General features: G+C 43.9%; 1 protein-coding gene and 1 long non-coding RNA gene across 2 annotated transcripts in view; one reads left to right on the top strand and one right to left on the bottom strand.

Moving 5' to 3' along the window:
- The first annotated feature begins 2 nt into the window (after positions 1-2).
- LOC130709366 (uncharacterized) overlaps positions 3-20,555 on the top strand; it is a 23,549-nt gene continuing 2,996 nt past the window's right edge. Inside the window, exon 1 of the long non-coding RNA XR_009009893.1 lies at positions 3-521. This is a non-coding gene — a long non-coding RNA (uncharacterized LOC130709366). The remainder of the gene's footprint in view (positions 522-20,555) is intronic.
- The window catches only part of POLR1B (RNA polymerase I subunit B), a 24,733-nt gene continuing 16,231 nt past the window's right edge, over positions 12,054-20,555 (bottom strand). The window contains exons 11-15 of the mRNA XM_007197390.2: positions 17,709-17,879; positions 16,980-17,136; positions 14,770-14,966; positions 14,095-14,348; positions 12,054-13,480 (exon numbers count right to left, since the gene is read on the bottom strand). Of these exons, the coding sequence (XP_007197452.2) occupies positions 12,598-13,480; positions 14,095-14,348; positions 14,770-14,966; positions 16,980-17,136; positions 17,709-17,879 (1,662 nt within the window). The 3' untranslated portion in view covers positions 12,054-12,597. The remainder of the gene's footprint in view (positions 13,481-14,094; positions 14,349-14,769; positions 14,967-16,979; positions 17,137-17,708; positions 17,880-20,555) is intronic.

Here is a 20,555-nt window from a genome sequence, read left to right as displayed (position 1 = left end):
ACCGGAAGTGCTAGGAAGAATCGCGGTACCTCCGCTCTAAGGGGAGTCCGGCGCCGCCGTGCGCCGCTGCTGTACTTGGCCGCAGTCGCACGCGCCTTTAGCCGCCTTACTGGAGCTGGTGGCCAGCGGCCGCCGCTGCTGCGACCCCTCGACATGCTGCCGTTCGCGGCTTGGTTGGGCGCTCTGGCTGCGGGCTGCTGGGCGCCCGGACACGGAACCTGATACCTGATGCCCCTCTGCACGTTCTGCTCTGCGCGTGCGCTCACTAGCCCCTGGGGACGCTGGTTGTACGCGAGGCGGAGCGGGCGGGAAGCGGGTCACCCCGGGAGCAGGAGAAGGAGGCCTGGACCTCTCGTCTACTCAGCCTGGGTCACCCAGACCGTGTCCCCTACCCCTTGGCATAAATTATGAAGCCAGGACGGACGTGAGTTTTAGTCTTGGCTCCCTGCCACCTTGGGGAAGTTAGTTCTCTGTAATTCTTCATCATATGACAGCGTTTCCGCCTCCTCGGCTGTCTTCAGGTATGAGGCTCCGTGTGAGTATCCCTTGGTCAGATAACTGAGCGTCAGTCCTGCTGTCTTGTGTGCAGAGGTTTTTCCAGACCCAGGGTGAGCCAAAGTGAACATAAAATGTAGTTAATCATAGTGGCTTAGAGGAACAAGAGCCATTTGTGAGCAAGTGACAGTTGCTTGGAGTCTCCGTATGTTACCGAACTGAAACAGCACAGCTCAGATGGGACTGGACCCCATGGGCTTGGACTCGAACCCACTGTCTTTTAATGGAGATCGCACACCTGGTCTCAGGACTTAAGGAAGCTCAGGTTTTTTCTGTCTGGTTGCCGAAAGAATTCAGTGAGACACAAAGTGATAGGAAAGAAGTGGATTTATTTAGAGAGATACACTCCGTAAGCAGAATGCAATCCATCTCAAAAGGGGAGAGTGGCCCGGAAATATGGGGTGGTTAGTTTTTATCTACTGGGTAATTTCTTAGGCAAGTGGGAGGAGCATTCTAACTGCTTAGGGGAAGGGGCGGGGATTTCCAGGAATTGGGTCCCTGCCCACTTTTTGGCCTCCTGTGGTCAGCCTCAGAACTGTCCTGGCACCTGTGGGCGTGTCATTTGCATATGCTTGTGTATAATGAGGTTCAAGGTCTCCTGCAAGTTGAATCTTCCTCCATCTTGGGCCTAATCTGTTCTAGCCAGTTTTTTTCATACCTGCAACGGCTCTGTCATTCTTTTATTTTTTTATTTATTTGTTTTGGCCACGACACACAGCTTGAGGGATCTTAGTTCCCTGACCAGGGATTGAACCCGGGCCCAGGGCAGTGAAAGCACCAAGTCCTAACAACTGGACCGCCAGGGAGTTCCCAGGGAAAGGTTTTTAAAGACAGGGTGAGGGAGCGGGGTTGTGGCGTGTGTGATCAACTCCAGACATTCTTCTCATTGGCTGGTGGGAGTCAGCATCGTCAGCTTTCTGGTTCCAACCAGTCTGGGGTCTACGTGCCTCCATCTGGTGAGGGTCTCAGTATGTGCAAAACAGCTCAAAGGACACGGCTCAGAATATTATCTGTAGCCCCTGAGAAGCAGCTAAAGGGCCTTGACTTTGTTTAATGGCTAAACTATTATTATTTTGTCTTGTTTGAGTGTTTTCCTTTCTGCATTTTCTCATTTCTCTGATTAAATTTACTCTTTGGAACTCGGGGAAGGCCCAGGAGGCTAAAGTGTTTCTACAGACAGAAGGTAGGCAGAGGACATGGGGAGGAGGTTTGTTCTGGGAGGGCCCCAAAGGGTCCTGCTTGGTTGCAAGTGTGCTCGTCTGTAAAATGGGGAAGATAGCAGTGAAATTCTTCACATAAGACACAGTGTATGTGAGCGTTTTAGCATGGAGCCTGGAAGAGAGGAAGGAACAGCGTCAGCATCTCTTCTCTTTGGCTTCAAATGTAGACTAAATTCTCAGGTTTTCCCTTCCTGGGAGAGTGAAATCTTAACCTGTCCTATGCCCTCCCCCTGAGTCTTATCCCAAAATCCAGGTAATATGCTTCCTCCAGGGAAGGGTTTCAAACGTCTGACACTCATGCCTCCAGACTTCTAGTTGCCTTTTGGCCTGTGGCTCAAGAGTGTAACTAACTTCCTCTCTAGGAATCAAAGGTAAGGGAGACCCAAGTGACCCTAGGGTTTGGAGTGAAGCAGATCTGAGTTTGAACCTGAGAGCTCGGACAGAGTACTTCTCTCTGTGTTTCAGTTTCCTTGTAACAGATGTTTCAGGATTTCCTTGTGAGTAGAAACTGAGATGACATATGCAAAGCACCTGGTATGGAGCACTTTGTATTTTCTTTCTAGCCTTATCAGAGTTTGTTATGTTGACCTAAAACAAATAGGCTGCCAGTTGTCTCTCCAGCAAAAGTGGGTTTATTCGAGATCAGTAAAGAAATACAGTTAACAGGTCTGCAACCATAGCAAGCCAGGTGCAGGTCCCAGCCTAGCAAGGAGAGGAGAGCTCTTTTAAAGAGGGGAAAAGGAGATTGGGAGGACTGTAGTAAATAAACAAAGAGTCCATTGGAGGGATTGGGAGTTTGAAGTTTAGCGGCTTTTTATTGGCGAAGTCCTGACAGTCTCGTCGACTGAGTTCTTGCTAGGGAAGAAGAGTCTCTTCCTGTTGGGTTCAGTTATGTGTTAGGGTGTGAGTGCGCCCCCTTCTGACCTCCCGACTCTGTTTTAATTTTGGTTCTGTTTATTACTTGTTACAATTATTATTGTATATATGCGTTGGCTTATTTTCTGCCTACTTCAAAGCCCTGTGAAGCCCAGGAGAGAAGGGGCTGTGTATCTGTATCATGGTCACTGCTGGCTACCCCACAGCATGGGGCCTGGCAGAGTAGTAGTGGAATGAATGAAACAGCGTGCTCATAGGATTGCATGAGGATAATGATGAAATAAAATTGTTTTTAAGGCAGGACAAGAAAATATTTAAACATAAAATTCTCAAAATAAAAAAAGGAAAACAAAATTCTCTCTCTGCCCATTTAAGCCACTACCCCCTCCCTTTTATTGTGCATTGGGCATCTGCATTATACATCAACTAGATCCCGTAAGAAGACACAGAAATGCCTACTTGACAAAGATTAAAAAAAAGCTATTTCCTCCTGGCACCAGCAAAGTAACTCCTAGGAGATAACATTCGTTTCTCAATCCTGTAAGCAATCACAATGACCCACTACTCTCCTTGTTGGACTGTGTAAACTGTCAATATGTTACTTTGATGCATAAGCCTTTGTCTCAAAAAACTTATATAACTGTGCCTTGACCTCTAACAAGCAGAACAGTCCTCAGAAATTCCTGAAAGACTGTCTCCTGTTTTATAACCCTCAGGTTGGCTTGAGTAAAATTTTCCATGTCTTAGATTGACCACTGATTAATTTTTTGTTGACAGTAACATGAGATCCAGTTATTCACTGTTGACAAAAAACTGATCAGTTGATCTAAGAGAGAATTGGACATTTTTATTTTATTCTTAAAAAATATTTATTTATTTATTTAGGTTGTGCCAGGTCTTAGTTGCGGCAGGCGGGCTCCTTAGTTGTGGCATGTGGACTCTGAGTTGCGGCATGCAGGAGGGATCTAGTTCCCTGACCAGGTATCGAACCCGGGCCCCCTGCATTGGGAGCGTGGAGTCTTACCCACTGTGCCAGCAGGGAAGTCCCTGGAAAATTTTATTCGAGCCAAATTTGAGGATAATAACCTGGGAGGAGCATCTCAGAAAGTTCTGAGAACTGTTCCACCCTTTAGAAGTCAAGACACAGTTTATGTAAGTTTTTTGAGACAGAGGGCTGTACATTAAATGATGTATTATTGACAGTTTACATAATTCCAGATTTGAGCACCATCACAGTGGGTCATGTGACCCTTTATAAGATCAAGAAGGAACGTAATTTTTTAAGGAGTTGTCTGTTTATGCTAGGAGAATGTTGCTGTTTATGGTTGAGTAGGTATTTCTGCTGAGCGGGGAGGTTTGGTCAATGTATAACGCAGATACACAATGCACAGTACAGTGGGGAGAGGGGAGGCCAAAGGGCAGAGAAGAATTTTTATGTTCACATTTTTCTTGGGCTTCCCTGGTGGCGCAGTGGTTAGAATCCGCCTGCCAGTGCAGGGGACCTGGGTTCTATCCCTGGTCCAGGAAGATCCCACATGTCACGGAGCAACTAAGCCCATGAGCCACAACTACTGAAGCCCACAAGCCACAACTACTGAGCCCACATGCTGCAGCTACTGAAGCCCGCATGCCTAGAGCCTGTGCTCTGTGACGAGAAGCCACCGCAATGAGAAGCCCGCGCACCACAATGAAGAGTAGCCCCCACTCACCGCAACTAGAGGAAGCCCGTGCACAGCAACAAAGACCCAACACAGCCAAAAAAAAAATTTTTTTTTCTTGTCATAAATATGAGTTTTATTTCGCACACTAATATGATACTTATTAAGTGCCATATATGTGCTGGGAACTGTTCTGCCAGCTGGGGAGGCAGCAGTGACTAAAACAGACAAACATTTATACTGATACAAAGTTAAAGGAGACAATTCAGGTGATACAAATTTTAACACTTAGTGAAGCAGACAGTCTCCAGAGAACCACAAAATGGGGTGGAAGGCAGGAGGCTTTTATAGGATGAAGAATAAAGAACAAGGAAGAGAGAAACAAAATATCTGATAGGCTCGGGCCACATATTCAACCTTGTTTGAGGTGAGAAGGAAGAAGGAAATAAGCCCAGAGTTGGCTTGGCATTTGGGGATTGGCTAACTGGACATACTGTGCTTCTGGTCAAGTGGAGCATTACAGGGATATGAAAGTTACCTAAGTTTCGGTTTGCAGGCCTGGCACCCAGGGCTGCATTGGCTCTATCTTGAGCCTGTAAAGTTTGATTTCAACAGTACCAGCGTGGAACTTAACATTCTAGTGGGAGAAACAGTCATCACAGTAAATAAGAAAAGCAAATACTGGGCTTCCCTGGTGGCGCAGTGGTTGAGAGTCTGCCTGCCAATGCAGGGGACGCGAGTTCGAGCCCTGGTCTGGGAAGATCCCACATGCCGTGGAGCGGCTGGGCCCGTGAGCCACAATTACTGAGCCTGCGCGTCTGGAGCCTGTGCTCCGCAACAAGAGAGGCCGCGATAGTGAGAGGCCCGCGCACCGCGATGAAGGGTGGCCCCAGCTTGCCGCAACTAGAGTAAGCCCTCGCACAGAAACGAAGACCCAACACGGCCATAAATTAAAAAAAAAAAAAATCATTTCTCAGTTTGAAATCAAAATAACTGATTAACTTGTCTCTCTCTCACTCTCTGCATAACTCAATCCACCACACTGCTGCCAAACTTATAAAAAAAAATTAAAAAAATAAAAGAAAAGCATATACGAAATGAGTGATGAATGCTAAAGAGGATGATCAAACTGGGAAGGGAATGAGAAGTGTTGAGAGGGTGACAACTTTCTCGGTAGAATGTCCAGGGAAGGTGTGATGATATGATTATAATAAACATATATTTGGTCTTCATCCACTGTTCAGCACAGAGCGCCTGAAATCCTTGGAATTTCCTACGAAATGAGAGCAACAAAGGTGTCTTTTGTTATGTTAATGAGGTGACTTTGGGGCCACACCTAAGGATGGGGGCTGGTTGCTAGGAGAAACAACCCTGTGATTAGATGGTTGGAGCTTTCAGTCTCACCCTCCTGACTTCTGGGGAGAGGGAAGGGGCCAGAGGTTTAATCAATTATATATGGCCAGTGATTTAATTACTCATGCCTATGTAATGAAGCCTCCATAAAAACCCAAAAGGAAGGGGTTTGGAGAACTTCCAGGTTGATGAACACGTGCAGATGCGGGAGAGTGGCCTGTCGCAGAACTTGGAAGCTTCATTCAAGCCCTTTCCCCATACCTTGCCCTATGCACCTCTTCCATCTGGCTGTTCTGAGTTATATCCTCAGTTATATCCTTGGTCATATAGCAAGTAAAATGTTTTTTTCTGAGTTCTGTGAGCCGCTCTAGCAATTTAATTGATCAAAAGGAGGGGACTGTTGAAACCTCCCATCTGTAGCCATTTGGTCAGAAGCACAGGTGACGACCTGGACTCAGGATTGCCCTCTGAAGTGTGTGTGCGTACGGGGGGCAAGGGAAGGCAGTCTTGTAGGACTGAGCCCTTAAGCTGTGGAATCTGATGCTATCTCTCGGTAGATAGGGAAACTCTGCCCCAGTGGGTTAACAGAAACTGGTGACTAACAGAAATTCTTGAGCTTGTCTTACAGAACAGCAGGTAAGGAAACAGCTTTTTAAAAAAGTTTGCGTGGGGCTTCCCTGGTGGCGCAGTGGTTAAGAATCCACCTGCCAATGCAGGGGACACGGGTTTGAGCCCTGCTCCGGGAAGATCCCATATGCCGCAGAGCAACTAGGCCTGTGAGCCACAACTACTGAGCCTGCGCTCTAGAGCCTGCGAGCCACAACTACTGAAGCCCGTGTGCCTAGAGCCCGTGCTCCTCAACAAGAGAAGCCACCGCAATGAGAAGCCTGCGCACCGCAACAAAGAGTAGCCCCCACTCTCAGCAACTAGAGAAAACCCGCGTGCAGCAAGAGACCCAACATAGCCAAAAATAAGTAAATAAAGTAAATAAATTTAAAAAAGTTTGTGTGCCCAACACACAGTGAGGCTAAATGAACTGAAACATCGAAGTTCAGAGCAAAGAAAGGTTTACTGCAGGAACAAGCAAGGAGCACGGTGCCTTGTGCTCAAAAACCCCTAACTCCCCAATGGTTTGGGGGGAAAAGTTTTTATATTGAAAATTTGGGTTGAGGGCTGCAGGGTGTGTGACTTCCTTCTGATGGAACTTTTAGTTCCTGCTTTTGCCCCTTCTTTTTTGCTTGCTTGTTTGTTTGCTGCACTGTGTGGCTTGTGGGATCTTAGTTCCCTGACTAGGGATCAAACCCAGGCCATGGCACGAGTCTCAACCGCTGGACCGCCAGGGAATTCCCCTGCTTTTGCCCCTTCTTAAGTGATTAATTGCTTGAGTCTCTTTTCTGAAACTTGAGAAACTAAGACGGAGGTGGGGGAACATGGAGGGGCCTGCAACTGGGACGGCCCTGCAGGGCTCCGCTCAATTTCATTAAGACTGGTTGAGACCACTGACCCTAAAACTGGGCCTGCACAAGTGTCGGATGAATGACTTTTTGATATCAGAGCTCTGGAAACTCCACCCTTAGATCATGCTAATGATCTGCACTATCTTTGGAACATGGATCTCATGAAGAAGCATGTAATTCAGATATGCCTGAGCAGAACACCTCACTTTTCCCTACCTGCAGCCACCCCTTCCCCATGCCTAAGGCCACCCTGCTTCTTTTCTTTTTTTTAAATTAATTTATTTAGTTAGTTATTTTTGGCTGTGTTGGGTCTTTGTTGCTGCGTGCGGGCTTTCTAGTTGCGGCGAGCAGGGGCTACTCTTTGTTGCGGTGTACAGGCTTCTCATTGTAGTGGCTTCTCTTGTTCTGGAGCATGGGCTCCAGTCGCGCAGGCTCAGTAGTTGTGGTTCGCGGGTTCTAGAGCGCAGGCTCAGTAGTTTTGGTGCACAGACTTAGTTGCTCCGTGGCATGTGGGATCTTCCCGGACCAGGGCTCAAACCCATGTCCCCTGCATTAGCAGGCGGATTCTCAGCCACTGCACCACCAGGGAAAACCCTTTTTTTAAAAAATTTATTTACTTTATTTTATTTATTTTTGGCTATGTTGGGTCTTTGTTGCTGCGCGTGGGCTTTCTCTGGTTGTGGCAAGTGGGGGCTACTCTTTCATTGTGGTGCGCGGGCTTCTCATTGCGGTGGCTTCTCTTGTTGCAGAGCACGGGCTCTAGGCGCACAGGCCCCAGTAGTTGCAGCACATGGGCTCAGTAGTTGTGGCTCGCAGGCTCTAGAGCACAAGTTCAGTAGTTGTGGCACGTGGGCTTAGTTGCTCCATGGCATGTGGGATCTTCCCGGACCAGGGATTGAACCCGTGTCCCCTGCATTGGCAGGCGGATTCTTAACCACTGCACCACCAGGGGAGTCCCACCCTGCTTCTTTATCCCATAAATATCCCTTTGAGGAGGCAGATCTGAGACTTGTTCTGCCATCTCCTCGCTTGGCTGCCTTGTGAGTAAACTCTTTGCTGCAAACCTCGGCATCTCAGTGCTTGGCTTGCTGCGTGTTGGGAAAATGAACCGAGCTTGGTAACAATAGGATCAGAATTCAATTGAATCATAGGACACCCAGCTGGTATCTGGAGAATTGCTTGGTGGTGGGGAACACTCCACCCTTTGGAATTGGGTGCAGAACTTTAGAAGACCTCCCTGAGAGGGTACCATTGAGCAAAGGCCTAAGAGGGTGAGGGAGGGAGCCGCAGGGACAAGTGTCCCAGGCAGAGAGAACAGCCAATGCAAAGGCCCTTACCTGAGGTGGGAACATGCAGGATACATTCAAGGAACACGAGGACAGGCCAGTTTAGCTGGAGTAGAGGAAGCCACGTGGCGAATGATTAGGGAGATAGGGCAGCAGCAGGAGGCTGGATGGGTGAGACCTTACAGGCAATTATAAGGACTCTGGCTTATACACTGAGTGAGATGGTGAGTGGGGCCCTGGATTCTGCTTTTAGTGCACTTCCCAAGGTAAGTCTACCCATAATAGTGTTTGAGGCTTCAGTGAGAAGCCAGAGAGGCAGAAAGGAAGCCCCTCCTTTAGGCCAGTTCATCTAGAACGGAGGTCCTAGTATTGCTGCCCTCTGAGGAGTGTCCTAGAAGCAGAAACACTCAAAAACAGATATACAAAAACACAACTCACCCTTGAATTAAAGATTCATTTAGGTTGGGCTTCCCTGGTGGCGCAGTGGTTAAGAATCTGCCTGCCAATGCAGGGGACATGGGTTCGAGCCCTGGTCCGGGATGATCCCACATGCTGTAGAGCAGCTAAGCTGGTGCACCACAACTGCTGAGCCCGTGTGATGCAACTACTGAAGCCCGCGTGCCTAGAGCCCGTGCTCCACAACAAGAGAAGCCACCACAACGAAGAGTAGCCCCTGCTTGCCGCAATTAGAGAAAGCCCACGCGCAGCAACGAGGACCCAACGCAGCCAAAAATAAATAATAACAAGAGAGAAGCCCGAGCGCCGCAACAGAAAGATCCCGCATGCCACAACGAAGAGCCGATGCAGACAAAAAAAAAAATTCCATCCTCGACTCCAGCTTCTGGATTCCAGCCGTTTGCCAGTCTAGGCAGGGCCGGGAGGCCTGGAGGAGGCTATACCTGTAGGTTCCTGCCGTGCTCTCAAGCCTGTATTAAGGTGCTGGGCAGGGGAGGATTTGGGGAAGAGGTGGAAGCTGTGGCTGTGTCCTAGAGAAGCTACAGAAACAGCCTTCCTGAGTGATGGCGGACACGCTGCAGGTGAAAGGAGGACGCGGTGCCCTCGTGAGGCCGGACTCGGACTCTTCTGCCCCCTGGGAGCAGGGGAGCAGCTCCCTCCTGGGGACCAGTCTTAGACAAGACCTTGGCCACCCACCCAGGGCAACTCCTTTCCTCACGCACTGGGCTGGGAGCTGCTGGGGCTCCCGTGGGCCTGACCCCCTCCTCAGCACTTCCCGGGCCTTCGTTACCCGCTGCAGGTTCACGGGGTGCGAGGCTTAGAAGAGGTGCAGTTTCACAAGCTGCAGCTGATGAATGGGTCCCAGTGCCCAACTCCTTTCTCCAGGTCCTCCAGAGCTGTGGGCCAAAAGGAGGCCAAAGGAGGCGCACAGAAACCGGTCACAGATGCAGGGCATTGCCCTTTTTTTTTTTTTTTTTTTCTTTTTTTTTGGCCGTGCTGCAAGGCTTGCAAGATCTTAGTTCCCTAACCAGGGATTGAACCTGGGCCCTTGCCGGTGAAAGTGCAGAGTCCTAACCACTGGACCGCCAGGGAATTCCCTCTGCTTTGCCTTTAAAGTGCATTCGATGTTTCAAACAGAACTTGGCACCTCATGGGAAGGAAAAAGGAAGCATGGGAAGGGTTAATTAGGTTGTTTGGTTCTCTGACAGCCAGTCTGGGCCCCTTCACCTGCCCCTCACTGATCCCAAGGGAGGTACCTAAATTTCACATTTACAGCCCATGCTATTCAACGGTGTGCTCCACCAGGCACTGCGCTTCGGCTGGGTAAGTTTCCTGAGGTTGTTGAACAGTCTACCACAAACTAGGTAGGCAGAAATGTGTTCTCTCACAGTTCAGGCCAGAAGTCCAGAATCAAGGTGCTGGCAGGTTGATTCCTTCAGGAGACTGGGAGAATCTGTTCCAGGCCTGTTTCCAGCTTCTGGTGGTTGCCGGCAGTCCTTGGCCCTCCTCGGCTAGTAGACACATCATTGCAATCCTGTGACGTGGCCTCTTTTACCACAAGACAGATGGGAAGGAGTCACAAGTGGCTTCTCATTAGGAACGTAGATAAAAGCAAGCTCGTATCTTGACTGCCAGAGGGATTGAGTGCTGTGAATCTACCCCATAGATTTGTCTTTGTCTCCGAGTGGGCTGGGCCTGGAGGTCTGACTTCTGGCAGGACCCAGGGATGGGTACTGCCAGGAACCAAAATCTGTCATTCAATTGTGTATTTACTTCTTTCATTTAAGGTACTCATAATAAATTCTTTAATTATGCAGCACTTTATTCATGATTATAAGTAACTTATTCAGTTTTACGTTTAGCTCTATCTTCCCATTGAAGATATTTTTCTACGCTTTTCATAGAGTTGCATAACATTAATTCAATCTTTTGAGTATATTTTTCCTTTTAGATTTTTTGCTTGTTCTCCTATTCTTCATTTGAGATTATATATCTATATATATTTACACATGAATTTCACACACACACACACAGATCTTGTATATACCATTCTTACTTGAGTAAATACATTCATTTGGGTTCACCAACACTCCATTCACAGAGATACAAATCATCATTCAGTGCTGCATATGGCAGTTTGTTTCAGCAGACACCCATTTGTTCTGCCAGCAATCCATGCACAGGGGAAAACCTTTCAGGCTCATTTCTAAATCCTTCCTTTTAATAGGTACAATTGCTCATATTCTCATACTCCAGATACATCATTTGTGTTCACAAACACTTCACTTATAGATAAAAACACATCACTCATTAGATACTCGTTGTTGTTATACCAACATTCAACTCAGAGATAAGTAACCTATCATTCAGTGTTGTGTACACCACTTTTCTTTGAGTAGATATATTCCTTTCCATTCTAACCACATTTTATTCCAGGGATTCACAATATGCATTGTATATAGGTGTTTTCTTTCTGTAGACACCTTCTTTGGTTTCTGTTTTCTACCAACATTCCATGTATAGATATATTTTGCATCATTCTCTTTTGTGTATAAATCCTTCCTTTCAGTAGTTACATTCATTTAGATTCATAAACTCTTCATTCAGGGAGATATAAAAGTATAATTCAATTATGTACATGGAAATGTCTTATGTTAATATATTATTGTTCTGCCGACATTCCATTCATAGAGATACACAGCATATAATTGTGTGTATAGTTTTTCCCATTCTACAATAGTTTATTCTAAAAAATACCATTCATTCTTATGTTCAGGTATTTCCTTTGAGTAGATAATTTTGTTTTATACAAACTGTCCATTCATAGATATACTTCGTATCATTCCGTGTTGAGTATAGCTCTTTGTAGATACATTTTTGTTCTAGTCACATATAGAATTCAGTCTTGAGTTGTATTTTTCTATGTGTTTTAGCAGCCATTCACTCATAGACATGTTGCACATACCACTCAGTTTTATTGCTCTTTCCTTCAATAAATAATACATTATTTTTTGTTATACCAAGACCCAGTTTCTAGAGACACATATCAATCTTTTGAACAGCTGTTTTTATGGGGCGATATATTCATCTGTGTTCTATCCATAGTCCATAGGGTAGATATCAAGTTCAGTGTTCTTACCATAAAAACACCAAGAAACAAAACAGAAACAACAACCCAAAGGAGCACAAGGAAACTTTTGGAGGTGACATTTATTACCATGATTGTGGTGATCATTCACAAGTGTATGCATATGTTCAAACCCACCAAATTATATACATTAAATATGTGCATTTTTTGGTATAACCATTACACTTCAAAAAAGCTGTTAAAAAATTTTCTACCTTTGTTTTTACTTCAAGAAAATACAAAATTACATATGTATGGCTTACATTGTTTATTTATATTGGACTGCTCTGCTCTACATGGACAAATAAATGTTTGACAGTCACTGCCTGCTGAAAGCAGGATATGAAGAACCTGGGGGTGGAAAGACTTTTCCCTGAATATCCTATTTATCAGTGTATCATTTTTAAAGAACAACAAATATACTGAAAATCATCTTCAGTAGTTACTATACCAGAGCAACTCATAAACTCTGCATTCTTAGTTGCCAGGTTTTGGTTGAGAACTCTTAACCTTGAAAAACTCCAGAGTAACTATTAACAGCTTCAGTGAACTAAAGTTACATTTTGTTTTAATCTGATAGCAATCTTGACCCAAAAGGCCAGCCTCAAGTTAAACGATATCCAGTTTCACTTTGATGTTCATAGCTGCCAGTTCAGCTACAAAATACCGAAAGACGTAAGGCACAGAAACAGTGTCGATGGTGTCACTGCGATTACACAGAGTACAGTTGTACTTCCTGTTGCGCATGGCGGACCACGATGGGGGCGGCTTCTCCAACAGCGGGGAGAGCAAACTACCACACTTCACACACACGTGGGCTACAGACCGATCCGAGCAGTTGAAGAGCCGGTCGTGAAGGAGAAAAGACGTACCATGAGCTAAAAGAGCATCCCGCTCCATCTCCCCAAAACGGATTCCACCCTGGACATTTCTTCCCCCGATAGGCTGGTTAGTGACTTTGTCTCTGGCTCCTGTTGTCCTAACTTGGAATTTGTCTGAGACCATGTGGCGTAAGCGTTGGTAATAAACCACACCTATGAAGATGTCTGCATCCAGCTCTAGCCCACTGATGCCACTGTACAACCTCTCAGTGCCATAGTAGTTGTAGCCAGCAGCCTTCAACATCCCACCAAAGTATTCCAGGGCCGAGTTCTCCTCTGAGAAGATGAAGGGCGTAGCATCATGGCAGAGGCCATGTAGAGCTGCAGACTTCCCTGCCATACTCTCAATCAACATACCGATGGTCATGCGGGATGGAAAACCATGAGGATTGAACAGAATGTCTGGAACCATCCCGCTCTCAGTGAATGGCATGTCCTCAACTGGCCACAGTCTGCTCAAGATGCCCTTCTGCCCATGACGACTGGCAAATTTATCCCCGATAGTTGGGTTCCGAGGGACTCTCATCGTGATGCAAACGCACTTGAATTTGCCATTTCCAGTGTCATTACTGCACACTTTGATGTTATCCACAATACAATTTTCTTTACTCCTAGGAAAAAATAAACCAGACAAAATGTCAAAATGTATAGAGATACTAAGTTTTACTGATATATTTAGTGCTTCATGAAGGATATTTGCAAAACTTATTCTCACCTCTATTCTCCAAATACAAATAGAGCTGGTATCCCTAAAAGTATTTATGAATAGGGCTACTGATTATGTTCACTATAGAAGTGTGTTCATCTGAAAGAATACTAGCAAGAAAGGCAGCTGAAGACCTACTACTGAAACCAATTTTACAGTTGTAAAATAAGCTTAAAAATTTTATTTTTAGTAAGAGGTATAATGAACTCAACATTTTAGCTAGGAAACACTACTAACAACATGTCTGAGAGAGATGCTCAAGTTTGAATAATATAGTTTTAAAATAAATCACAGATAACTGATCAATTTTAGTAGACTGACAAGAAAAGTAGAAAAACAAAGGCAGTACAACAGACCACAGAACTTTGTCTCATTTAAGAAATGTCCATTCAGTTAATAACTAAGCTACCACTTACATTTCCTCCAAAAATTCTCCTGTTGAAAAATAACTTTCATTGACCTCCAGCAATCTCACTGAGAAACAGCCTTTAACAAATAGCACTGGTTACACGAACTTACTTATAGTACGTCACAAAGCTTTCCCCAGTGTTGAGGTTCAGGTAGCTGTAATATGGATCTCCATACTGCAGCTGTGCTCCAATAAATGGCAATCCGTCATCATCCAACTTCTGCAGAATCCGTGGGTCACCAGGTTTGACTCCAAACACCAGACTATCATCTCCTTGTTTGATTTTTTCAGACAGATCTATACACTCAGACTTGTAGACACTTCCATGGGCAAAGCCTCGTTCCCAAGAGGCCTTATTCACAATCTGTGAAGTCAATCATTAAGAGACTGAGACCAAATGAGAGTTTTCAAAATAAAGCCGGTTAGAATTACAACTGGTTTAGGCATTCGATTTTAAAACTATCCACATTTCCTAAATCACCTATGCTAACTATTAAAATCCAGACACATATAAAGGTAGATATTTCCAAGACTACTTTACATTCATTTGACATCTACTTATACTATGCACTCAAATAGGCAGGCTATATGCATATGAATATTTAGTGATACCCCTCAAGGCTTGTCACTTTTAACTTAGACCAGGAATTAACTATTTAACAGAATAGTCACGCACCAAATACTAGGCACTTGGGCACGCAAGAAATACTCCTTCAGTGATCTGATGGTAAACAAAAAAGTTAAAAACGAAAAAGGATGGAACTACATCTCTTGGTAAAACTTACCATGGCATCTTCCATATCATAGCCAGTGTAAGAAATAACAGCAACAATGGCATTTGTCCCAATTGGATAGTTATCCATGTCATAATAATCATACATGTATGGTCTCACTAAAGGGCTTTGTGGAGTCTGAAGACGATACAGTTTATTATCTGACCGGGCTTGAAAAGTGAGGAGTGGAAAGCCCATAGTCTGCTTACCTACAAAGGGAAAAAAATTAGCATTTCGGTTTTTCCTCCTTGATTATAAAGGTGACATATAAAATTGGAAACTAAATATTCATCATAGGGGAATGAATAAATAAATTAATCATGCTGGTTATGTTTACTACAGACTAATACTTGGGGTGAAAATGAAGTAGACAAATGCGTATCAACGTGACCCATGAAAACAATGCTGAATGAGAAAAAGTACAGAATGACATTTAATATGATGCATTCATGTACATTTGCCACACAGCCCAAACAATTCTAGACCTAGTTTATGGACGCACATGTAATATAATAAAAGCATAAAAAGGGGATGTAAAGGATATATACAAACTACAGGATATTACTACTACTGGGGGGAGAGATGGAGTGACAGAAACTATTATCTAATTAGATTACTTTCTTACACACAGACACACAGACACAGTAAGATGTTGGTATTTGTAAATTGTGCATAGTGAGGTAGGTACAGGGGGCAGGTAAGACGCTTCTTTGTACTATTACCTTACAGTACAGGGAATCAATTCAAAACAAAATGATTTTAAAAACTAAAATAATATATACACAGGGGAATTTTTTTAAAAAAGGGAGACTTCCAGTTTCCAGTATAGAGAGCTACTCCTACAATATCACCCCCAACATGTAAGTATAAAATCCAGAAAAGAAAATCAACTGCATACATATACACACTACCTGAAAGCACTGAAATGTAATAAAAAATAGAAATTAGAGAGGGATTAACATTTGGACAAAAGGAACTTCAGAGTGAATTTCCAGTTTTTTCAGTTTTTAATGTCTTGTTTCTTGTTTTTAATTTTTTGCCTGATGGCTCAGTCAGTGTAGTGGCTAAAGCTCGAAACCCACAGTCTTATTGGCTTGAAGAATCAAGGAACAGAGTTCAGAGCATGACAGCAATTGGAAATGTAAGGGGGGAAATTTCAGAAAGGAGAGAACCATAAAGGGGGAGGCTTACATTCTGCATATAAACTTGAGTCCAAATCTTTGGTGGACTCCATCCAGCACTATGTGTGGTGGGACAGACATGAGCAGCCTACCTAAGGCTAAAGCGTGCACTTCAACAGCTGCTCAGCTAGCTGCCAGTAATCTAAAAACCAGCCCTCTTCCGAGGAACAGAATAGAATCTAGTCTTTACAACATATTTTCCGTCCACAATCCAGTCCAATATTATTAGACGTACAAAGAAACAGGAAAACATGCCCAAGACTCAAGAAAAATGCAATCAATCAATGGAGACTGATCCTGAGATGACCCAAATGTTGGAATTGGCAGACAATGATTTAAAAATACCTGTTATAACTATGCTCATGTAATGGAAAATATGTTCACGATGAATGAAGATAAGACTCTCAGATAAAACAGAAACTATAAAATTGAAACAAATGGAAGCTCTAAGCTAAAAAATTAAGTTTCTGAAATAAAAATGCACTAGATGACAGTGAACATGATAGATCAATAAAAATGATCCAATCTGAAGAAGAAAAAAAGATTGAAAAAAGAGAACAAAAATCCAGTGGCTTATGGGACAATACTAAAAGGCATAACATATATGATGCATAACTGAAGTCTCAGGAGATGAGAGAATGAGGCAGAAGCAATAGTTTTAGAAATAATGGCAGAAAACCATACAGATTTAATTTTTTAAAACAGATTTAAGGGACTTCCCTGGTGGCACGGTGGTTAAGAATCTGCCTCCCAATGCAGGGGACACGGGTTTAAGCCCTGGTCCGGGAAGATCCCACATGCTGTGGAGCAACTAAGCCCATGCGCCACAACTACTGAGCCCATAAGCCTAGAGCCTGTGCTCCACAACAAGAGAAGCCACCACAATGAGAAACCTGCGCATTGCAACGAAGAGTAGCCCCCACTCGCTGCAACTAGAGAAAGCCTGCGCGCAGCAATGAAGACCCAACGCAGCCAAAAAAAAAAAAAAAAAATACAATCCCTTTTCTTCTGTGACTACCACCACCTTCCCCTCCACCTTACCCATCTGGCACTGGTACATGTTTCTCGGACTCTGGTTGTGATCAGAGAAAGGGATGAAGCTGGCGATTACACTCAGCAGGCTGTGAGGGAAGAGCTCCTGGTGGGTGGTAACTCCAGCCAAAACCTCATCCTCAAAGACAGCAACGTTCATGAAGATCTGGAAAAGAGGAAGGACGAGGAAGTTCAGGGCACAAAATAACTGTGACTGCTGACACGTATTAGCTCTCTCTCTCAGAGTTCAGTTCTCACAGGCTTGAAAGAAAAACTTCTCACCCAGCATCATGAACACTGAAGGGATCCACAGTTAGAAATACCACACGCCTTACACACTTCATTCTAAATCTACCCTTGTCCAATTGTGAAGGGAGATAGGAAGGAGGAAATTTTTTTTAAAGTAGCACAAAGCCCAGAGTTTTGCAACTGCAGAAATGTAGGCAAAGATTGAGAGTGATTCTAACGGAATGTTTCAGTCTCACCACCCGAGGCAGAGCTGGCTGCCAAGGAACGTGTTGAGCGGGATGGGAAAGGCAAGTAATGCGACTGCCAACCCTCTCTCAAGTTTGATGAGCATGAAAACTGCTTCATGCTGGTCACAGAAGAGGCAGAAAATAAGCTTTGACTTTCTCTCAAATGCCCCAACTGTAATTATAACAGTAATACTTTTAAAAAAGAAATAGTTACTAAGTCTCTGAAAGTTGCATACTATACAATCACACATAGTCTATGTACCTGTTCCATAGTTCCAATTAGTTCTTCTTTGCCCAATTCCAAGTTCTGCACAGGCCGCACCAGTCTACAAGGAGTGGTAAAAAGGTACAATCCTGGGTACAGACTTGGTTTTCCTGTCATTGGGATCAGGACCACCTCCATCCAGGGAGGAATTCTTTTTTCTCTCAAAACCTGTTTTCAATTAAAAAAAAAAAGAGTTCAATTAAGAAGAAATGAAGTGGGCTTCCCTGGTGGCGCAGTGGTTGAGAATCTACCCGCCAATGCAGGGGACACGGGTTCGAGCCCTGGTCTGGGAAGATCCCACATGCCGCGGAGCAACTAGGCCCGTGAGCCACAACTACTGAGCCTGCGCGACTGGAGCCTGTGCTCTGCAACAAGAGAGGCCGCGGTGGTGAGAGGCCCGCACACTGCGATGAAGAGTGGTCCCCACTTGCCACAAGTAGAGAAAGCCCTTGCACAGAAACGAAGACCCAACACAGCCAAAAATAAATAAATAAATAAAAATTAAAAAAAAAAAAGAATAAATGAAGTATTTTACATCTATCTCCCCTACCACCCAGGAGGTGGGTATAGTGGAGAAGCAGATCAAATATGAAAAGCAACATCTTTAGAATTAAATCAGTTTTGCAGGTAACAAACCTAGTGCCCTGCCAGTCTCAACCCCACACAGATGGCCATTCGCCCCATATCCAGAGTTGGCAAAAGCCCTACTTTCTTGGGGGCTCAGTCCCAGCATCAGGCAAACTGCGTACAACTGAGACTGGGGAAAAGATAAACCAAGAATGTGTGTGTAGACATACTAAATGAAATTCTATCCTCTGATGTCTAAAACATAGATTACTGGGGACTTCCCTGGTGGTCCAGTGGCTAAGACTCTGTGCTCCCACTGCAGAGGGCCCAGGTTCAATCCCTGGTCAGGGAACTAGATTCCACATGCCCCAAGTAAGAGGTCACATGCCGCAAAAGGTCACATGCCGCAACGAAGATCCCGTGTGCCTCGACTAAGACCCGGCGCAGCCAAATAAATAAATACCAAAACAATAAATAAATAAATAAATAAATAATATACAGATTACTGGTGTTATTTTAAAATGTATTCAGTGAAAAGGTCCTTCCACCTGGGAATTAAAAAACAAAAAACAAGCAAAGAAACCTTCTATGAACTCCTGGGTGAAAAGAGATATACGAACTAAAATTACAGAAATGTGAAAAAATAACAAAACCAGTACAGCAGAACTTATGGCGATTCACAGTTAAATTATCAATAAAATGAAAGAATGAAAATAAATGAATTAATTCTTAGCTCAAAAGCAAACAACAAAACAAAAAAAGTACAAGAAATCAAACAAAGTAAAATCTGAAATTAATGAGGCAGAGTACAGAAAAACGTTCAAATTAATAAATCAAAAAATTCTCAGTTCTGGGCTTCCCTGGTGGTGCAGTGGTTGAGAATCCGCCTGCCAATGCAGAGGACACGGGTTCGAGCCCTGGTCTGGGAAGATCCCACATGCCGCGGAGCAACTAGGCCCGTGAGCCACAACTACTGAGCCTGTGCGTCTGGAGCCTGTGCTCCGCAACAAGAGAGGCTGTGATAGTGAGAGGCCCGCGCACCACAATGAAGAGTGGCCCCCGCTTGCCACAACTAGAGAAAGCCCTCACACAGAAACGAAAACCCAACACAGCCAATAAATAAATAAATAAAAATTAAAATTACTCCCAGTCCATCTAACTTCCTAAGAGTTTGGGGTGTTCTCAAACCTTAAAAAAAAAAAAAAAAAAAAAAAATCTCAGTTCTTAAATTAACAGTACCCACTACTTGATCTAATCAAAAGGAGGGGATGAATATATTGAGTAAAAAATGGCAAAGGGGGAAAAAAACTATTGGAACAAAATTTTAAAACCATGGGTCGCTTTGCATATCTCTCTGAAACCAAGATGAAATGAATAAAATCCAGGTTACCAGAACAGGCCTCAACAGAGATGAAAAGATTAAAGACCAACTTCTATATTAGAAATAAAGGTATCAAGGAGCTATCCCCAAAGAAAGCACTAGAGCTGGATGATTTCACGGGTGAATTCTAGAAGACCTAAGACCAGATGACCCAATGCTGCACAAACTGTTTCAGAGCACTGAAAACTAAGGAAAACTTTCTAATTCTTTTTATAAAGCAGAAATTTGTAAATGTTGATTATAAAAAATCTTAAATAAAATATTAGTCTTTAAGGAAGTAGTAGTATTTATTAAGTATTAAAATAATGACCAAGTGGGATTTATTCCAGGAATTTAAGGCTCATTACTCATCATTATTATTAGAGAATGATCATTGTTAGGGAATGAATTAATATAATACACTTAATACGTCTAAGGGGAAAAACAATTTTTTCCTCCATGGATGCCAAAAAATTAAACAGAGAATTACCATATGATTCAGCAATTCCACTTCTAAGTATACAACCAAAAGAACTGTGTGTGACACACACACACACACACACACACAGGACTATTATTCAGCCATAAAAAGGAATGAAATTCCAACACGTTACAAAACAGATGAACTCTGAAAACATTATGCTAAGTGAAATAAGCCAGACACTAAAGGACAAATATTGTATGGTTTATTATGTACCACTTACACGAGGTACCTAGCAAAGTTAAATTCATGAACAAAGTAGAATAGTGGTTACTAGAAACTGGGGAAAGAGGGAATGGGGAGTTACTGTTGAATGGGTACAGAGGTTCAGTTCGGGATGATGAAAAAGTTTGGAAGATGGATAATGGTGATAGTTGCACAACAATACAAATGTACTTAATGTCACTGAACTGTACACTTGAAAACTGTTAAAATG

Source organism: Balaenoptera acutorostrata, chromosome 12 (genome assembly GCF_949987535.1).
Source record: "Balaenoptera acutorostrata chromosome 12, mBalAcu1.1, whole genome shotgun sequence".
Lineage (NCBI taxonomy): Eukaryota > Metazoa > Chordata > Mammalia > Artiodactyla > Balaenopteridae > Balaenoptera > Balaenoptera acutorostrata.
This window is presented reverse-complemented; position numbering and strand designations above follow the sequence as displayed.